Source organism: Osmerus eperlanus, chromosome 21 (assembly GCF_963692335.1).
Source record: "Osmerus eperlanus chromosome 21, fOsmEpe2.1, whole genome shotgun sequence".
In the NCBI taxonomy this organism is placed as follows: domain Eukaryota; kingdom Metazoa; phylum Chordata; class Actinopteri; order Osmeriformes; family Osmeridae; genus Osmerus; species Osmerus eperlanus.
This window is the reverse complement of record NC_085038.1, coordinates 9,610,778-9,625,717: the sequence shown is the minus strand read 5'-3', so window position 1 is coordinate 9,625,717 and position 14,940 is coordinate 9,610,778. Positions and strand designations below refer to the sequence as shown.

At 47.3% G+C, this 14,940-nt stretch overlaps 2 protein-coding genes across 5 annotated transcripts in view; one reads left to right on the top strand and one right to left on the bottom strand.

The window, feature by feature from the left end:
- The window catches only part of LOC134007289 (vang-like protein 1), a 32,713-nt gene extending 24,527 nt beyond the window's left edge, over positions 1 to 8,186 (top strand). For 3 of the 4 annotated variants that reach the window (XM_062446635.1, XM_062446634.1, XM_062446636.1), the window contains exons 6-9: positions 2,083 to 2,240; positions 4,273 to 4,420; positions 4,877 to 5,111; positions 5,491 to 8,186. In XM_062446635.1, coding sequence (XP_062302619.1) covers positions 2,083 to 2,240; positions 4,273 to 4,420; positions 4,877 to 5,111; positions 5,491 to 5,751 — 802 coding nt within the window. In that variant the 3' untranslated portion in view covers positions 5,752 to 8,186. The remainder of the gene's footprint in view (positions 1 to 2,082; positions 2,241 to 4,272; positions 4,421 to 4,876; positions 5,112 to 5,490) is intronic. The other variant, XM_062446637.1, reaches the window with a different exon arrangement.
- A 1,502-nt stretch (positions 8,187 to 9,688) lies between these two features.
- Positions 9,689 to 14,750, bottom strand: LOC134007437 (calsequestrin-2-like). Its single transcript, XM_062446898.1, has 11 exons — positions 14,479 to 14,750; positions 13,265 to 13,349; positions 12,966 to 13,066; positions 12,429 to 12,537; positions 11,600 to 11,673; positions 11,316 to 11,446; positions 11,158 to 11,203; positions 11,017 to 11,071; positions 10,833 to 10,933; positions 10,486 to 10,560; positions 9,689 to 10,323 (listed from the first exon to the last, which is right to left on the bottom strand). The coding sequence occupies exons 1-11, from the start codon at positions 14,719 to 14,721 to the stop codon at positions 10,114 to 10,116; spliced, it is 1,230 nt and encodes a 409-aa protein (XP_062302882.1). The 5' UTR covers positions 14,722 to 14,750; the 3' UTR covers positions 9,689 to 10,113.
- Positions 14,751 to 14,940: the final 190 nt, after the last annotated feature.

The window sequence follows — 14,940 nt, the reverse complement described above, 5'->3', positions numbered from 1 at the left end:
CTATAGTCCGTCTGTGACTATAAACAACAGCTAATTAGTGCTCCCTACAGGGCTACGAAGCAGCTGGTCAGGGCGAGCAAACACTTAGCTTTGCAGAAACACACACACACCATGATACTGATTTCCAGTAGAACCAGAAGCAGGGGCTGGTTGCTTTTTCCGGGCCGTTCTCCGTTATCAGACGTCGAGTGCTGACATTCCTGTGTTGTACGTGTCGGGCCAGCAGGCTAATAGGCAGGCAGGCCGTCTGTCTGTCTGGCTGCTGATGCCTTATCACACTGAGGAGCCAGCCTGGGGGGGGGGGGGGGGGGGTCTGTCTCCTCTGTGGCTGGAGGAAGCTCTCTCTCTCTTTCTAACTCCCTCTCTGTCTGTCTCTTTTTGTCTCTCTCATTCTAGCTCTCTCCTCTCTGTCTCCCTCTCTGCCTCTCCCCTCTCTCTCTCTTTCTAGCTCTCCTCTCTCTTTCTGTCTCTCTCTCTCTCCCGCTCTTCTCTCTCACTCTCTCGCTCTCTATGTCCATCTCTCGAGGAACCTCCTGGAAAGTAGCAGCGCCACGGCCAACCACCGGTAGCCTCTAAAGATCCGTCTCCAAACAACCGCTATTCCGGTCGGCGATTGTTTACTTGTTTACTTCCAGTGTGCGGCTTTGCCTTTCAAGCTCCTGCTTTCAGAAGAGCCACAGGCACAGAGGAAGACGCAGAACTGGGACGGCTCTGCGCTCGGTGTGTGTGTGTGTCTTCTTCAGCTTTGCCGCAGCTTAATAATTGATCAAAGCACCCGCCTGACACAGCACTTTAGGGCCGCCGCCTGCCACACAATGGCTGTGTCTTGTAGTGCCCTGAAAACTTTAGACGGCGGTTTGTCCTTGTTTTGGAGATTGCTCACGGTGACATTGCGCTTTCATGCGAACTTGTAAGCATTTGGTTTGTCGCATGCCCGAATAAAGCAGGGAAGCCTGAACAGGAAGAGGTTGCTGGTTCACATTCCCGGTCAAGTGCATTGGGAGGCATCAATGGTTAGGGCTAGGAGATAGCAGGTGTGGAGCCAATGTGTGTTGATCACGGTACTCTCGGCGCTTGTGAACACATATGTTCAAATCCAGTAATACCCTTCATCCTCCAGCGGCCATTTTCCTCTAGCCAGTGTATGGGGATGATAGGCAGGCTTGATCCCTCTGTGGTGGACAGATGGCCTCTGCCTGAGCGTCCGTGCCGGGTCAAGCACCACGGCAGCAGAGGTTGAGGAGAGGAGAGGAGGTATTCTGGCGGACAAGAGGACACGCTGTGCTCCCGCCGCGAGGAAAATGAGAAGCACATGCTCCTGTCTGGCACGCAGGGTCATCGGCAACAATTAAGTTAGGGTGACTCACCGCTTAACGAGAGACACAAGCCTGGGTAACCACCCACTCTCCACCCCCAGTCTGTAAACACAGGGGCTGTTCTCCTGAATGGAGGGCGGGATCTGAACCCAGACCAGCCTGGAGGAAGGTTTTATCCTTCAGGGCCCTGACTGTTGATGTTCACATCAACAGCTCTCCTGTCAGTGGACCAATGCACCTTAGTCAGTGTACTAGACCCTGTGTGGGGTTAAAGAACGCTATGGCCTTGAATGATACTCCCGTTGTATTTCAATTTGGAGTTTTCCGTCTATGGGGTTCACTTTGACTTTGTGTCCCAGGTTGCTTCGAGAGACGAGACACGACGTGTTTCATATCTGCAAAATAGACCCTCATATCTCTCTCTCTCTCTCTCTCTCTCTCTCTCTCTCTCTCTCTCTCTCTCTCTCTCTCTCTCTCTCGTGTGGGCTTTTGCTCTGTCAGCATCGATTGTTTTGTTTGAGTGTGTTGACGGCCTTTTTGTGCCTCAGAGCAATGTTTTATTCATTCTGCGTTATTGATTTGAATACCGGGGGGGCTCTCGCTTATTGTCTTTTCTGCAGAAATGGCAAAGATCTTTCTCTTTGTGTATCTCACTCGAGTGAGATACACAAACAGCTGGAGGAGTCCTGTTGTTTATTCTGTGCCTCTTTTTTCCTCTTCTGTATCCCTGCCCCCCCCTCTCTCTCTCTCTCTCTTGGTCTCTCAGTATCCAGCGGGCAGCGCTGGCCATCTTAGAGAACTATTACAGGGACTTCCCGGTCCACAACCCCGCCCTGCTGACCGCCTCCAAGACCCGCGCGGCCAAGCATCTGGCCGGCCTCAAGGTCTACAACGTGGATGGTGAGTTCCCGGCGTCGCCCACGGGTGAGTGGGGGAGGGTCTGTGTGTGGGTCTTGAGTCTGTACCTGTGCCGTGTCCCCCATGTCTTGTCTTGTGTGTACCACCTGACCCCGATCGGTAACTGGCTCTCCTCTCCTCCTGTCTCTCTCTCTCCCTGCTTTATCGTGCTCCACCCCCTCAAGAAATCTTTAAAGCTAAACTGAAAGCATACCTATTGGACAGTAAGTAAAAGCTAGCTTGGTGTCACTCTAAACCCTGCATCTCGGCGCACGGCCACCTGTCACTCACTCACCCTGGCCACGCCCACTGGAGCTGCAGCCTATCAATCCCCTTGCACTGTACGGTTGACATGACGACGCCACACTGGGTACAACGCAGATGTACTTCCTCTGTGTGTGTGTGTGTGTACATTTGCCAGGCTACTGTGCCTGGCTATATCATTTATTGGACCACTATCACAACCAGACCAGCGGCACTCAAACACAAATACATTTATTTTTCTTCCCCCGAGTGTACTCAGGTTCCTTTTCCCTCTCTCCCTGTGCACCGACTATCCTTTTACTCTTTCACATCCTCCTCCTCCTCTCTTCGAATTGAGCGCAGCTCCTCAAATAATGCGTTGATGACACTGGTACTAAATCAATATCCATCTTCCCGTTCTGCCGCTCCTTTCATCCCTTCTTCATGCTGGAAAGACAGACGGAGCCTAGCTCTGGTGTCAGGACACGGAATGTCCCCGCAGTGATCCCAGCCGTAAAACTAGCTCTCGACACCAGCTAACAGGAGACATGGTCTAGCTCAAGAGCACCATACTACTCCGTGGTGGTGGTGTTCCCTGTTCTGCGAGGGATACTGGTAGGCTGCTGATGCAACAGGGACTGTCCTGGCTACTGTCTGGTGGATCAACACATCCTCTGTGTTCATCCTCTCGGTCCCCTGGGCTGTGCAGAGACAGAGCTGTGTTCTCCAGGTTGGGCCTGGGCTGTGCAGAGACAGAGCTGTGTTCTCCAGGTTGGGCCTGGGCTGTGCAGAGACAGAGCTGTGTTCTCCAGGTTGGGCCTGGGCTGTGCAGAGACAGAGCTGTGTTCTCCAGGTTGGGCCTGGGCTGTGCAGAGACAGAGCTGTGTTCTCCAGGTTGGGCCTGGGCTGTGCAGAGACAGAGCTGTGTTCTCCAGGTTGGGCCTGGGCTGTGCAGAGACAGAGCTGTGTTCTCCAGGTTGGGCCTGGGCTGTGCAGAGACAGAGCTGTGTTCTCCAGGTTGGGCCTGGGCTGTGCAGAGACAGAGCTGTGTTCTCCAGGTTGGGCCTGGGCTGTGCAGAGACAGAGCTGTGTTCTCCAGGTTGGGTTCACAAGTTTGCCGGGTTTGTGACCCGAATCCGGTTCAAGAGCCGACGCCGGCGGCGGTCAGACGAGTTGAATACTGTACGCGCTCTCTCTCTCTCTGTCTCTCTCTTTCTCTCTCGCTCTCTCTCTTTCTGGCATGAATTATTCTCTCCGTGGTCGATCTCCACAAACCTGCATCAATTATTCACCAGCTCCAGTTCAGCCCCCCTTCTTAACCTGCATTAGCATGAGCCATGGCTCCCTTGCATATTAACAGCCTCCTAATTACCAGCACTGTGGAGGGAACTTTTGAAGTTAACGGGGATGGTTATCGAGGCGGACACTCCACACCGCCCCAAGACACAGAGTAGCAGAGAAATCAAGATTGCTGAATTTTAATCACTTTGTGTGGGGGGTGAGGTACTTGAAACTGAAAACATGCATATTTATTTTTTGCCTGCGTTGATTTTGTAATGACATTTTAGTATTTGGGAGTAAAAACCTCAGGTTTCAGTTTCATATATGGATTTCTGTACTGTAGTTTTGTGTCTGCGCGTGTCTTTCAGTCTGTGTGTGTGTGTGCGTGCGTGTGTGTGTGTGTGTGTGTACGTATGAGCTGAATGATCCTCATGCTCCTAGTGTGTCTGTGTGTGTGTCTGTGTGTGTGTGTGTGTGTGTGTGTACGTATGAGCTGAATGATCCTCATGCTCCCAGTGTGTCCATGCGTCCCCAGGCCCCGGCAACAACGCTGCGGCTGGATTGGCCCATTCCCAGTCGCGGGCCATGATCGCCGCCGCCGCCCGCCGCAGGGACACCAGTCACAACGAGCTCTACTACGAGGAGGCGGAGCACGAGAGGCGTGTCCGCAAACGCAAGGCGCGGTGAGGAGGCCCGCTGAGCCGCACCCCAGGCAGAAATACCACACAGGGGACAGGGGCTGCAGAAACACCACACAGAGGGCAGGGGCTGCAGAAACACCACACAGAGGGCAGGGGCTGCAGAAACACCACACAGAGGACACAGAGGACAGGGGCTGCAGAAACACCACACAGAGGACAGGGGCTGCAGAAACACCACACAGAGGACAGGGGCTGCAGAAACACCACACGGAGGACAGGGGCTGCAGAAACACCACACAGAGGACAGGGCCTGCAGAGCGATGACAATCACATCCTCTTTGTGGATGCGTGGACATGAGCTTAGGGCTTACTTTCAGGCACCAGGGGGGCCTTGTCAAAGAACATTCCAGCGCTGAACATTTTTTGAATTGTCTTGTGTCAAGCACCCGAGTACAGTAGGTCGTGTTTTTCTGACCCTGTGCTGTTTGTCCCTCCCAGGCTGGTGGTGGCGGTAGAGGAGGCCTTCACCCACATCAAGCGCATGCAGGAGGAGGACCAGAAGAAGGCCCCGGGGGACGTGATGGACCCCCGCGAGGCCGCCCAGGCCATCTTCCCCTCCATGGCGCGCGCCCTGCAGAAGTACCTCCGCACCACCAAGCAGCAGCACTGCCACAGCATGGAGAGCATCCAGCAGCACCTGGCCTTCTGCATCACCAACAACATGACGCCCAAGGTGAGAGGTGGGCGCGCGCGGGGGGGGGGGGGACGCGCATGTCTTCCGCTGTTTGGAAGGTCCATTTTGGCTGGCTGTCTCCCCTGTGTCGTCCACGTTCACAGGCTCATCTGCCTGTATTCACTCCCTGGGAGAGCATTCGCCAGTCCCAAGCTGTCGGTGTTCCTCAGGGTGGACCAGTTGGTCCAGTCTGTTACTGTCGATCCCCCTGACTAGCAACAAGCTGTAATGTCATCTGATTGAAACCATGACAATTGACCTCGAACTCCTCTCCTCCTTACTCTTCTTTGTGATTTGTGTGTGTCTGTCTGTTCTTGTGTGTGTGTGCCTGTGTGTCTGTCTGTGTTCTTGTGTGTGTGTGTGTGTGTGTGTGTGTCAGGCCTTCCTGGAGAGCTACCTGACCCCCGGCCCCACCCTGCAGTACGGCCGAGAGCGATGGCAGGCAAGACAGTGGACCCTGATCAGCGAGGCGTCCGTCACCAGCGGCCTGAAGGAGGGCGGCACCTTCCTGCTCAAGTGCATAGACTTCAGCCTGGTGGTGACCACCAAGAAAATCCCCTACATCCAGCTCTCTGAGGAGTACATCGACCCCAAGTCACACAAGTTTGTCCTGCGGCTACAATCAGAAACCTCAGTCTAGAACTGTCTGCATCGCGTCCTTTTTTATGTCCCCCCTTTCGTCTTATTTTCTATCAAAGGTTTTTATTTGGGGTTTGCTGTTTTTTTTATATATATATATATTACATATGAATATAAATTACACACAGTTTGAATATATTGTTCTTTTTTTATCTTTGGTTTCTCTGAGTTTTTTGTGAAGAAGAAGAAAAAACGAATATTTCGGAGGAGTTTGACGCAGACCTTTTTGAAGGTGGACCTGTACAGATGTGTGTTGATCGATGTGTGACTGCGCAGTCTATTGTCCCTCCCCTGGAAGACTCTGTGGCTGAGTTGACGTGTAGGGAGGGAGGGAGGGAGGGAGGGGGGAGGGGAGCGCTGGGTTTTGACTCATCACAAGGGAGCATCATGTGAAATATCACCCTGATGTGTCATGTGACACCGTTGCCATGGGCACTCCATTCCCCACAGACAGACTAACCACTAAGGACAGTAGCGTCTTGACAACAAGTATGTTGGGTTCTTACGGCGACCTCTCCAGGCTGACTCCAGTGGCCCAGCATAAAGCTTGCTGCCTCCTGCTCCTCTCCTGCCTCTCTGCCTCGTTTGACGTCGGGTCTAGATGTGTCCTCACTCGTGGATGGAGATCTGTGTGTCTTATCTTGGTAACTGAAAGAAATTGAAGACTTTCTGTCCACCAATCGAAATCGGTTTGGAAATGACCCAAAATTGAATCATCATGACTAAACTAAACTGACACTTCATTCATAATATGCGTCAAATGCACACGATTTCCACGTCTGTATATTGAATATGTATAAACGCTCGGATATGTGGTGTGTGTGTAAGTGTGGCTACTCAAAGGTGCTCTGCTTCTTCTCCCAAGTGCTTCAGTACACTGAGGGGGAAATGCATGGACGACCGGTTACCTTTTTAACTACATGATTCACGTTTTGAACAAATTCCTGGTTATTGTTTGTAGTGGATAGCGATTTCAGGCCGATTTCAAGTTTGAACCTTAGAGGCAAAATCCATCAAAATCCCAGGGAACTGACACAAGGTTATTTTTAGACCTTAAAGTGGGGCATTTTGTGTTGCGGTAGCACTAATGCGCATTGTCCCGCCAGGTGCGATGGAGCAAAGACGGAACATTTCCACTCAAATGGGGAACACGTGATGTGTCAAACTCATGCATGTCTCATGTTGCGTTGTAGGAGCTACTTGCACTGGGCACAAGTGCACATTGAACCAGCTGTATTCAGCTGTGAATCTTAATTATTTAAAGGTTCCTAATATATTTTGCATCCTATAATTCAATCAATATATTTTCTCAGGGGTAAAATGCTCACTCCTGTTTACCTAGCATTATGAAGACAAATACCCATGGAGGGGAGAGGATACATTTCTGACTAATAATAGAAATATAAAGCTAGTGTGCCGTTGAACTGGCTCTAGAGCAGTCATCCTTAGAAGGACAGTACTGGAAGACTATGGAGAGGAGCTTCTCTCACAACTGGTCCCTCTTGTTTGTGGTTTATAACCATGTATGAAGTCTGTTCTCAGACCTCTGCAATGGCCCTGGAGGTCAATTTCACTTAAATTTGAATAATAATTATTATTATAATAATAGTTTTGTGCCATTTTTCTTATTTAAGGATAACTCTGACTCAAATTAAATTGGGCCTTTCACACCATGATACGTGTTATGCAAAACTGTGTCGATCGGAGGTCTCTTTGAGGTCTCAACTTATCTATTTGAAGTCAAATAATCTAAAGCGATGATAAACAAATGATTTATATAAGATTCATACTAGACACAGCATATGCTCTTACTGGTATACACACACACACTTTGATAAAAGCTGACCATATGGGAGTATATGTGATCAAGCCCACTGAATTATCCTTCACAAAAACCTAGACTGCACATTAGCGCCCTCTGGTAGACAACCCCTCACAGTGCCAGTCTTGGATCTGTCAAGTGAAGATCGTTCACAGATTCTCCACCTTGAGTGATGCTATGACAGTACGTTTATACCAATCCTTTTCTTCACTGTAAATGTGACTCCTGGAAACCACACAGGAGCCTGTTCTGCTGTTTCGTTCGTTAATGTAAAGAAAACCAACGTGTTTTTATACCTTCCAGCACTGGTTGTGTTTTGTACCAATGACAAATGGACTTGGTCTAAACCCTAGCTCCCAATGTGACTGTGCCTCTTGTTTTGACACTGTATGTATTTATGTCAGCATGTATGTACATTTGTATGCCATTCCAGATCACATGACAATGGCCTTTCCCCTCTCTGACCTCTCTCTGCTACAGTGCCAGGTTTGCTGTCATAATGGCCCTCATTTTCTGGGGGCTGCTTTACGTTGACCTGACATTGCAATGTAATGTTTCGACTTCACAGCATACGCATTTGTACAAAATAAACATTTTTATTGAACATTTGTAAACTGGCTGCATAGACCGACTGTGCATTTATCCACCTGAAGAATGTGATATAAAGTCATGGGATAAAGTCATGTGGGATTATATGCGTTTTAACGAGTTAAAACATGATTTGGGTCATTAACTTACTGCTGTGCCACAGTAGGTTAATGTGGAGATCTCAGCCTGTTGATACGCTTGAGATCTACTGTAGTTTCTAATGATGTACTCTATGGTCAAACCTAGAATGACTCCTATTAACTATAAAGACATCTTCATTTGCACTGAGTTAGAGCTAACATTCTGCCCTGTCACTCTCCATCAAGACTCGGGTCACTTTTCTCCACAGTTGAGCCAAATGTCAGCTTTTTGGGTTATTTTTGGGGGGTCTTGTTGTCATGGTCCCCGTGGTAATTGGCTTGCTGTCAGGATCTCGGAGGGGTGCCGCCATGCCACACGGTCTCATGGGTAAACGAATGTGAATTTCCAATGGCGAAACAAACGACCTCATCCCTGGAAAACACTCCGTGGGCCTGCCTGTCAGAACTCATCTGTCCCCGGCTTAATCCCCTCTTCTCATCTGCTTAGCTGAAGAACCAGGAGAGAGGGGGAGAGATGGTAGTGTAGGAGAGGCGGGAAACATTTGCATCTAAATGGAATATGTTTTTCCCCTTCTCCTCCCTTCTCTATTTGGTTGAGTAATGACTTTTTTTTTTCTTTTTCTGTGCTGGTCTGTATGGAGTGGCAGGGGAAAGATTTCCATGAGATGTGCTTCTCATGGTCCGTCCCAATCTAGGCTTTTTCCAGGCTTTAGAACCCTCATCAAGGTCAGTCATGTCAATGTAGGATCTTAGATTGAAGGGTATTGAGGTACTTCAGGACTCTCTCTGTCACATTTCCTATGGAGCCTTCACTGGTCACAAACCCAAACCCTTTTTTCCATCATCTTTAGTGGCGACAGGGATGTCACTGAACGGAAGACCCCAGAGATCTCATCCAGAATTCACACATTTATACTTGTTTGCCTGAAGTGTACTAACCTCCCCCTGAGGGTACACTAAACATTTTAAACTCACCAAATCCCCTTTACGATAACATGGCATGTTTATGAAGCTTGCCATAATCCAGACACATCTTATGTGCATACCCCGAGGACAGTGAATCAAGTGAATGTTCCAAATGTTTCATTAATAATGAATGTTCTAGTGACAGCGATGCGCACACGGTGTGTGTGTGTGTGTGTGTGTTCGTACACAATGTGTGCAGTTGTAGTTCCGGGGTAGGCCCCCTCTCACTTTCCATTCTGCTATAGGTGTGCTAATGATGCTGAATTATTTACATTTTGTTTTAATAATTTAAGGGGAAAATGCTGGAAGGCAGCGAACGATTGTTCCTCAGATCAGAGTATGTGAGTCGGGGCCTTGACAAGGCCTTAATAGAGGACAGCAGCACTTCTGAACACACACACACACAAACACATTTGCCAGCCTTGAATGGAAAAATCCGCAACAACTTTGCATTGAATAAAAATGTCAAGTCAGATTTATTCATATGTTATCACAGCAACCATTCAAGGACAATCAATTATTACACAACCACAGTACAGAACACAAAGTGATTTGTTGTTGTGTGAGGTACTGACTCGTTCTACTAAGACACTCTATACCTAAATAATATTTATCTTAGCTTACAATCCATAGCTTAAATTTCTAATTTTGAAAATGTTCTCATTGATGGAGCCAATCTAAGATATCTTGTACAATGTAGCCTGACAATTGCCTAGCTTTTGTTTTGCTGATATATTATATAGATACTATTTACCTTGTACAAAACCTACAGAAAGTATTACTGTGTTACTACCAGTCACCCAATTTCCATGTCAATACCAGGGTAATGACAATGTGACAAGATGGCCTTTTTTTTGCATGGCCAAGGCATAGACCAGCAGTCTGGCTAATCATCCTCCTCACGGTCATCCTCTTCATCATTGTCATCCCTGTCACCACCATCATGTCTATCACGGTCATTATCATCACCATCATCCGCTACATCGTCGTCCTCCGTGTTGACCCTCCCAGACAGCACATCCTCTATCCAGTCCTCCAGCTCCTCCGCTGTGGGCAGGTCCTCGTCGTTGGACATGTCCAACCAGATGCTGTCAGCCTGAGGGCATGAGGTCAAACGTCGGAGGTCAGCACAAGTAAAGCCTTGAGTGGTAAAAGTCGAAAAGGCCATGGTTGAGGATGTCTACGTTTGTTCAAAACCAAATAGTTTGAATACATTATTGTCCACTTTAGGGATGGTGCTAGGAGATGTGGGACTCACGTCTGTCACATTGACCACTCCAATCTGAGGCCTGAATAGGTCAACCTTGAAGGTCTTCTCCCAGTAGGTGGTTAGCTGTGTGGACACAAACACATGAAGCACTCGTAAACTGTACAAGTGGTATTCTATCAGACAGATTTTTTATTCATGTAAAACACGGTGCCTAGGGAAGAGAACACTTCTGTCCAATATGTTAAATCCAATTACTGAGGCGTTTTCATTTCACCGTTACTTTTAATCGCTAGTGTCATTGGTTACTGGTTAACTTGTAATGAAGACCACCTAAAATGTGTGCTAGCTCTATTTGGCACAGATGTGAAGATAGAGGGGGGGGGGGGGTGTCACACCAGAGGGAAGTCATCTGGGTCGATCCATACGATGCTCAGCTCTGGGTTGTTGGTATTGTCTCTCGCTACATCTTTCAGAATCTCCAGGAACTCATAGCCGTCTGAAACCAAATAGACACTTCCTATTGTGAGCCATTTGCTTGAGGTTAAGAATATGGATATGTCTGAATCGAGATTCACCAACCAGGATCTTCCTCCTCCGCAAAAGCCACAATGTGAATTCCATCCATGTCATCTTCCTGGGATTAGAAAAACATGGCAGAGCATGAATGTGAGTGAACACTGGCTTATGATGTTTACTGAGACTAGATTCACTTAGGCTCACCCAAGTCTCAAACATGTCTTCTGCACGCAGTTTTCTCAAAGTAGCCCTGCAAAGTATCACAGCACTTCATTCCACAAAAAACAGGCTTTCAACTGGAAAGCACCCATGAGACAATTCATATTGACTGGACTCAAGGTGAGGACCTTGAGGACCTCTACCTTCGGTGTTGGTTGACAAAGTCAACGATGTCCATCTCCGAGAGAGGCCTTCCAGGAAGAATGGATGGTTCCTCCATGAAGGGCTCGTAGAAGTTCACCTCATTCATCTTTAGAGAAAGATGCTTTGCCACCTGTATAGGTCAACACACCTGGGCATCAGACCTAGGTATGAATTCTGCTGTCAAGAATAGACGGAACTTAATCTCAGATTTATACAGTAAAATACCCATTTGTGTAGGATATATATAGTTACATAAATAAATATATTTGCTGATTGGTCTTACGGCTTTGTCAAATGTGGCAAAGAACTTGATGTAGGGTTGAAAACGTTCTGAGGCCTCCTGAAAGGCCTTGTAGTCTGAGAGCGAGAAAAAGAGAGTTAAAGAGAGTGTTGGTTAAGATGAAACTCTCACAGGTTTGACGAGGTGCATTCAATTGCAGGCGCATTCATCCATCTTTCAGATAAATTGGAGTACAGTGTGTGATGTGACTAGACAAGTCATTCAATTTCACAGCATGATCTGCCCCTCCATGTCACAGTAACAGAATGTCAATGTTCTAAGGTTGTTAAGAGCTACGAGTCGAAGCAAAGGTCAAAGCCAAGGGCTCAACATACCTCCTTCAAGAAATTGTATTCTAGATAAAAGCCCCATCACGCCACAGTCATGAAAAAGGAAACTTTATCACCCCTATCTCTTTCATCCTTTTCTCTCGTTTTTTTTTCAAGCAGCACTATAATTGCTCTCGACCCACTAAACAAAGAACTAGAAGCTATTTAAAGTCTCTCGTGAGGCTAAGTGAGAGGGCCTGGAACAAGAAGTCTTTTTAGAAGCCAGCTTAATGGTTATTTGCCTCCATTAGCCTCCAAGAGCCAGAGTGAGGCTCGGGGGAGAAGAAACAGCCCAGTGGGGAGGCTTGGGGGGAGCATGACTGGGGCTGAGCTACGTCCCCACTCTGAGGCTTACGAAGCGTGTCAGAGCTGAGTGCCTCATTACAGAGGTTTACATGTGCCTTTTTAACCATTGTCAAGAACCAGTTGCTCGCACGCTTCCACAGACACCCATGGACACGCAAACGCGTGTCCACGCGTGTCCAAACGTTTCCCAAGCTCACATGAGTCTTCTCCCCTGAAGTAACCAATGAGACGTATGTCTTCCTCCATTCTTTCAAAGGCACGGATTTCCATGGCATTACTAATAAGTTCCACTGGGTCCTCCAACACCTATGGGGCAGAGTAACAGAAACATAAGAATGCACTCAGAAGAGGAGAGAAGCATTGTGTCTGTGTAGAACTCATTTGAAAAAAGGCATTAGACTTGTTATCTTGTTAACTTCCATGTGTCACCTTTGTGTCTTTCATCAGCGTGACAAGGTAGATTCCTGCTCCTCCAAACCACCACTAACTTCTATAATCCCCTTGACCAACTTAACTGACACAGAAACAAGAGTCTAGAGGTAGCAAACCTTCCCTTTAGTCCCTTCTGAGTCCTTTGTTAGTGTCATTTGCTTTCATTTAAATGTGTTAAAACAAAGCAGAGACTCTCAATGGCTCATGTGGGACATCTAGCAGCAGCTGCAGCTCTCTGTGCTGGAAGAAGAAGCCACAGAGAAACACTTCCTCCTGTCTTCCTTCTCGGTTTCCTTACTCACATCCAGCAGGAACTCCACCAGAGTGTCTGCCGAGAGCTCCCCGTCAAACTCGATCACGCGATCATCCTTGAAGACGTACAGACTGCCCTCCTCTTCCAGCCCTACGCTCACAGGCAAATGGAACACACAAGACACAGCTTATTAGATGTTCTGCTATGATACCAAACAGAATTTTCTTCTTTTTTTTTATATTGTGTTTTGTGACCTTGACTAAGATTTCTCCCAGTCTAAAGACCACAAAACTTTGAACGATGGTTGTAACAAGGAAACTATTGGGGTGAGCAGTACTTTTGACATACCCAGTTTCCTGGCCACTTTGGCATCCTTCTGGGAGTCCACCATGCCAAACCCAATGTCTTTGTCCTCCAGGACTTGGGCTGTCAGCTGAGCATTCAAGAAGACATAACTTTATTCCTCAGTTAGGAACTTTCAAATGTTTTAGTTTCTTTCTATTTTTTATTTTCTCTTTCTGTCTTTCTTCTCTTTTCTTTCTTTCTTTTTGTCTGTCTCTCTCTATCTCTCCGTTTTATATTTGTGTTCCTACTGGCATCCACAGCCAGTGTTGTCTTTGTCAATAGAGACTTTCATCACAAGGTGCTAGTGGGGATCCCCTTGTGGACCTATCTCTGTTAGACAAATGCCTGAGCCTCATTGCTGTTTACTTTGTAGACGACATTTCCTGCTGAATAAAAAAAAAACACTGCAGTGGAAGAGAGTTTGTCTAAGGTCACTGAGTTTGTAATGGGTACATATAACTTTAAATGGAAGAACTGAATCCAAAACCTGTGCTGTCTTAAAAATAGGTTCAAGATAATAAGGTGACAAGTTTATACTTGAATGTGCCTTGACTGTACAAGTTCATGCAGCAACCTCTATTCATTTGAGGTTTCAAATCTAATGAGATCTATCATTCATGAACTGACCCAGAAACAGTTCTGAAATATCAGGAAACCACATGGGGAATATATATACAATACTTACTGGGCATGAAATCACTTTATGATATACAGAAACCAGATGTAGTCAAATGCTTCAAACTACTCATAATGTCAGAAAGAATAAATACAAACTTATTTCATTCATTCAGTCAGACATAAAAGGATTGTAATAAAGCCTGATTTTCCAACCAGGGGCGCTTGTTCTTACAATGACATGTTTTGACAGGTAGAGTCAGGGCTGCAAAGTGGTGAAACCACAAAAAAACAGCGCTCAAGGGAAGTAAGAGTGGGTGATAGGATCGTTTTCACTCTAGTGTGTCTGTGACATGAAATCGTGGTTGTGATTGTCACAACAGGCAGAACTACAGTGCATGCTCAGGTCCATCAGTTCTTCTCATGAATCTGATAAGTGGTTGATTGTCCTAGATGAACCATCATACACCATAATATACCATTACAAAGAAACACTACGCTGACTTCCCTCTGCCCTTTCATCTGCTTGATGCACGAATCTCTCTCTCTCTCTACCGCCTGGTCTCCTCCACTGCCCCCTCTCTTCATCCTCCGGATCTTACCTCAAGTACCAGCTCGGTCATCTGGAACTGTTTCTGCATGCCCTTATTGGTTGGCAGAGGCTCATGATATAGCAGGCACAGCATGTCAAACCTCTTCAGAGCTTTCTTGTAGTTGCGCTCATTGATGTCCAGAACGCGGTCCTTCCCATCGAAGCTGGGGAACTCCAGGCCCTCCTCGGCGAAGGACAGTGTTGCCAGTGATAGATAAAGACAGGCCAGCATCGACAATGAAAAAGGCTGCATGGTTCTCCAAGTTTGGAAATATCCAGTAAAGGATTGGAGTCAAGGGGATTTAAATGCCTCCCCTGTGTTGTATATGAGACTATTCTTTCAGCAGTTTGTGTGTGTTTTTTTTTAAGTCTTCTTCCATACAAGTATCCTTTGGCTTGGCTTGTGTCCCTGTTCTCACTCTATGTTTCTTCCCCTGTCTTTCTCCTCTCTCACTCTCTATTTCTCTCTCCC

What these genes read in the sequence shown, in the direction of transcription:
- LOC134007437 (XM_062446898.1), bottom strand. Translation starts at nt 14,721, where the DNA reads ATGCAGCCTTTTTCATTGTCGATGCTGGCCTGTCTTTATCTATCACTG. An exon ending in CAAAGTGGCCAGGAAACTGG is followed by an intron (nt 13,067 to 13,264) that starts GTATGTCAAAAG and finishes CTGTGAGCGTAG; the next exon opens with GGCTGGAAGAGGAGGGCAGT. An exon ending in TTGCCACATTTGACAAAGCC is followed by an intron (nt 11,447 to 11,599) that starts GTAAGACCAATC and finishes TGACCTATACAG; the next exon opens with GTGGCAAAGCATCTTTCTCT.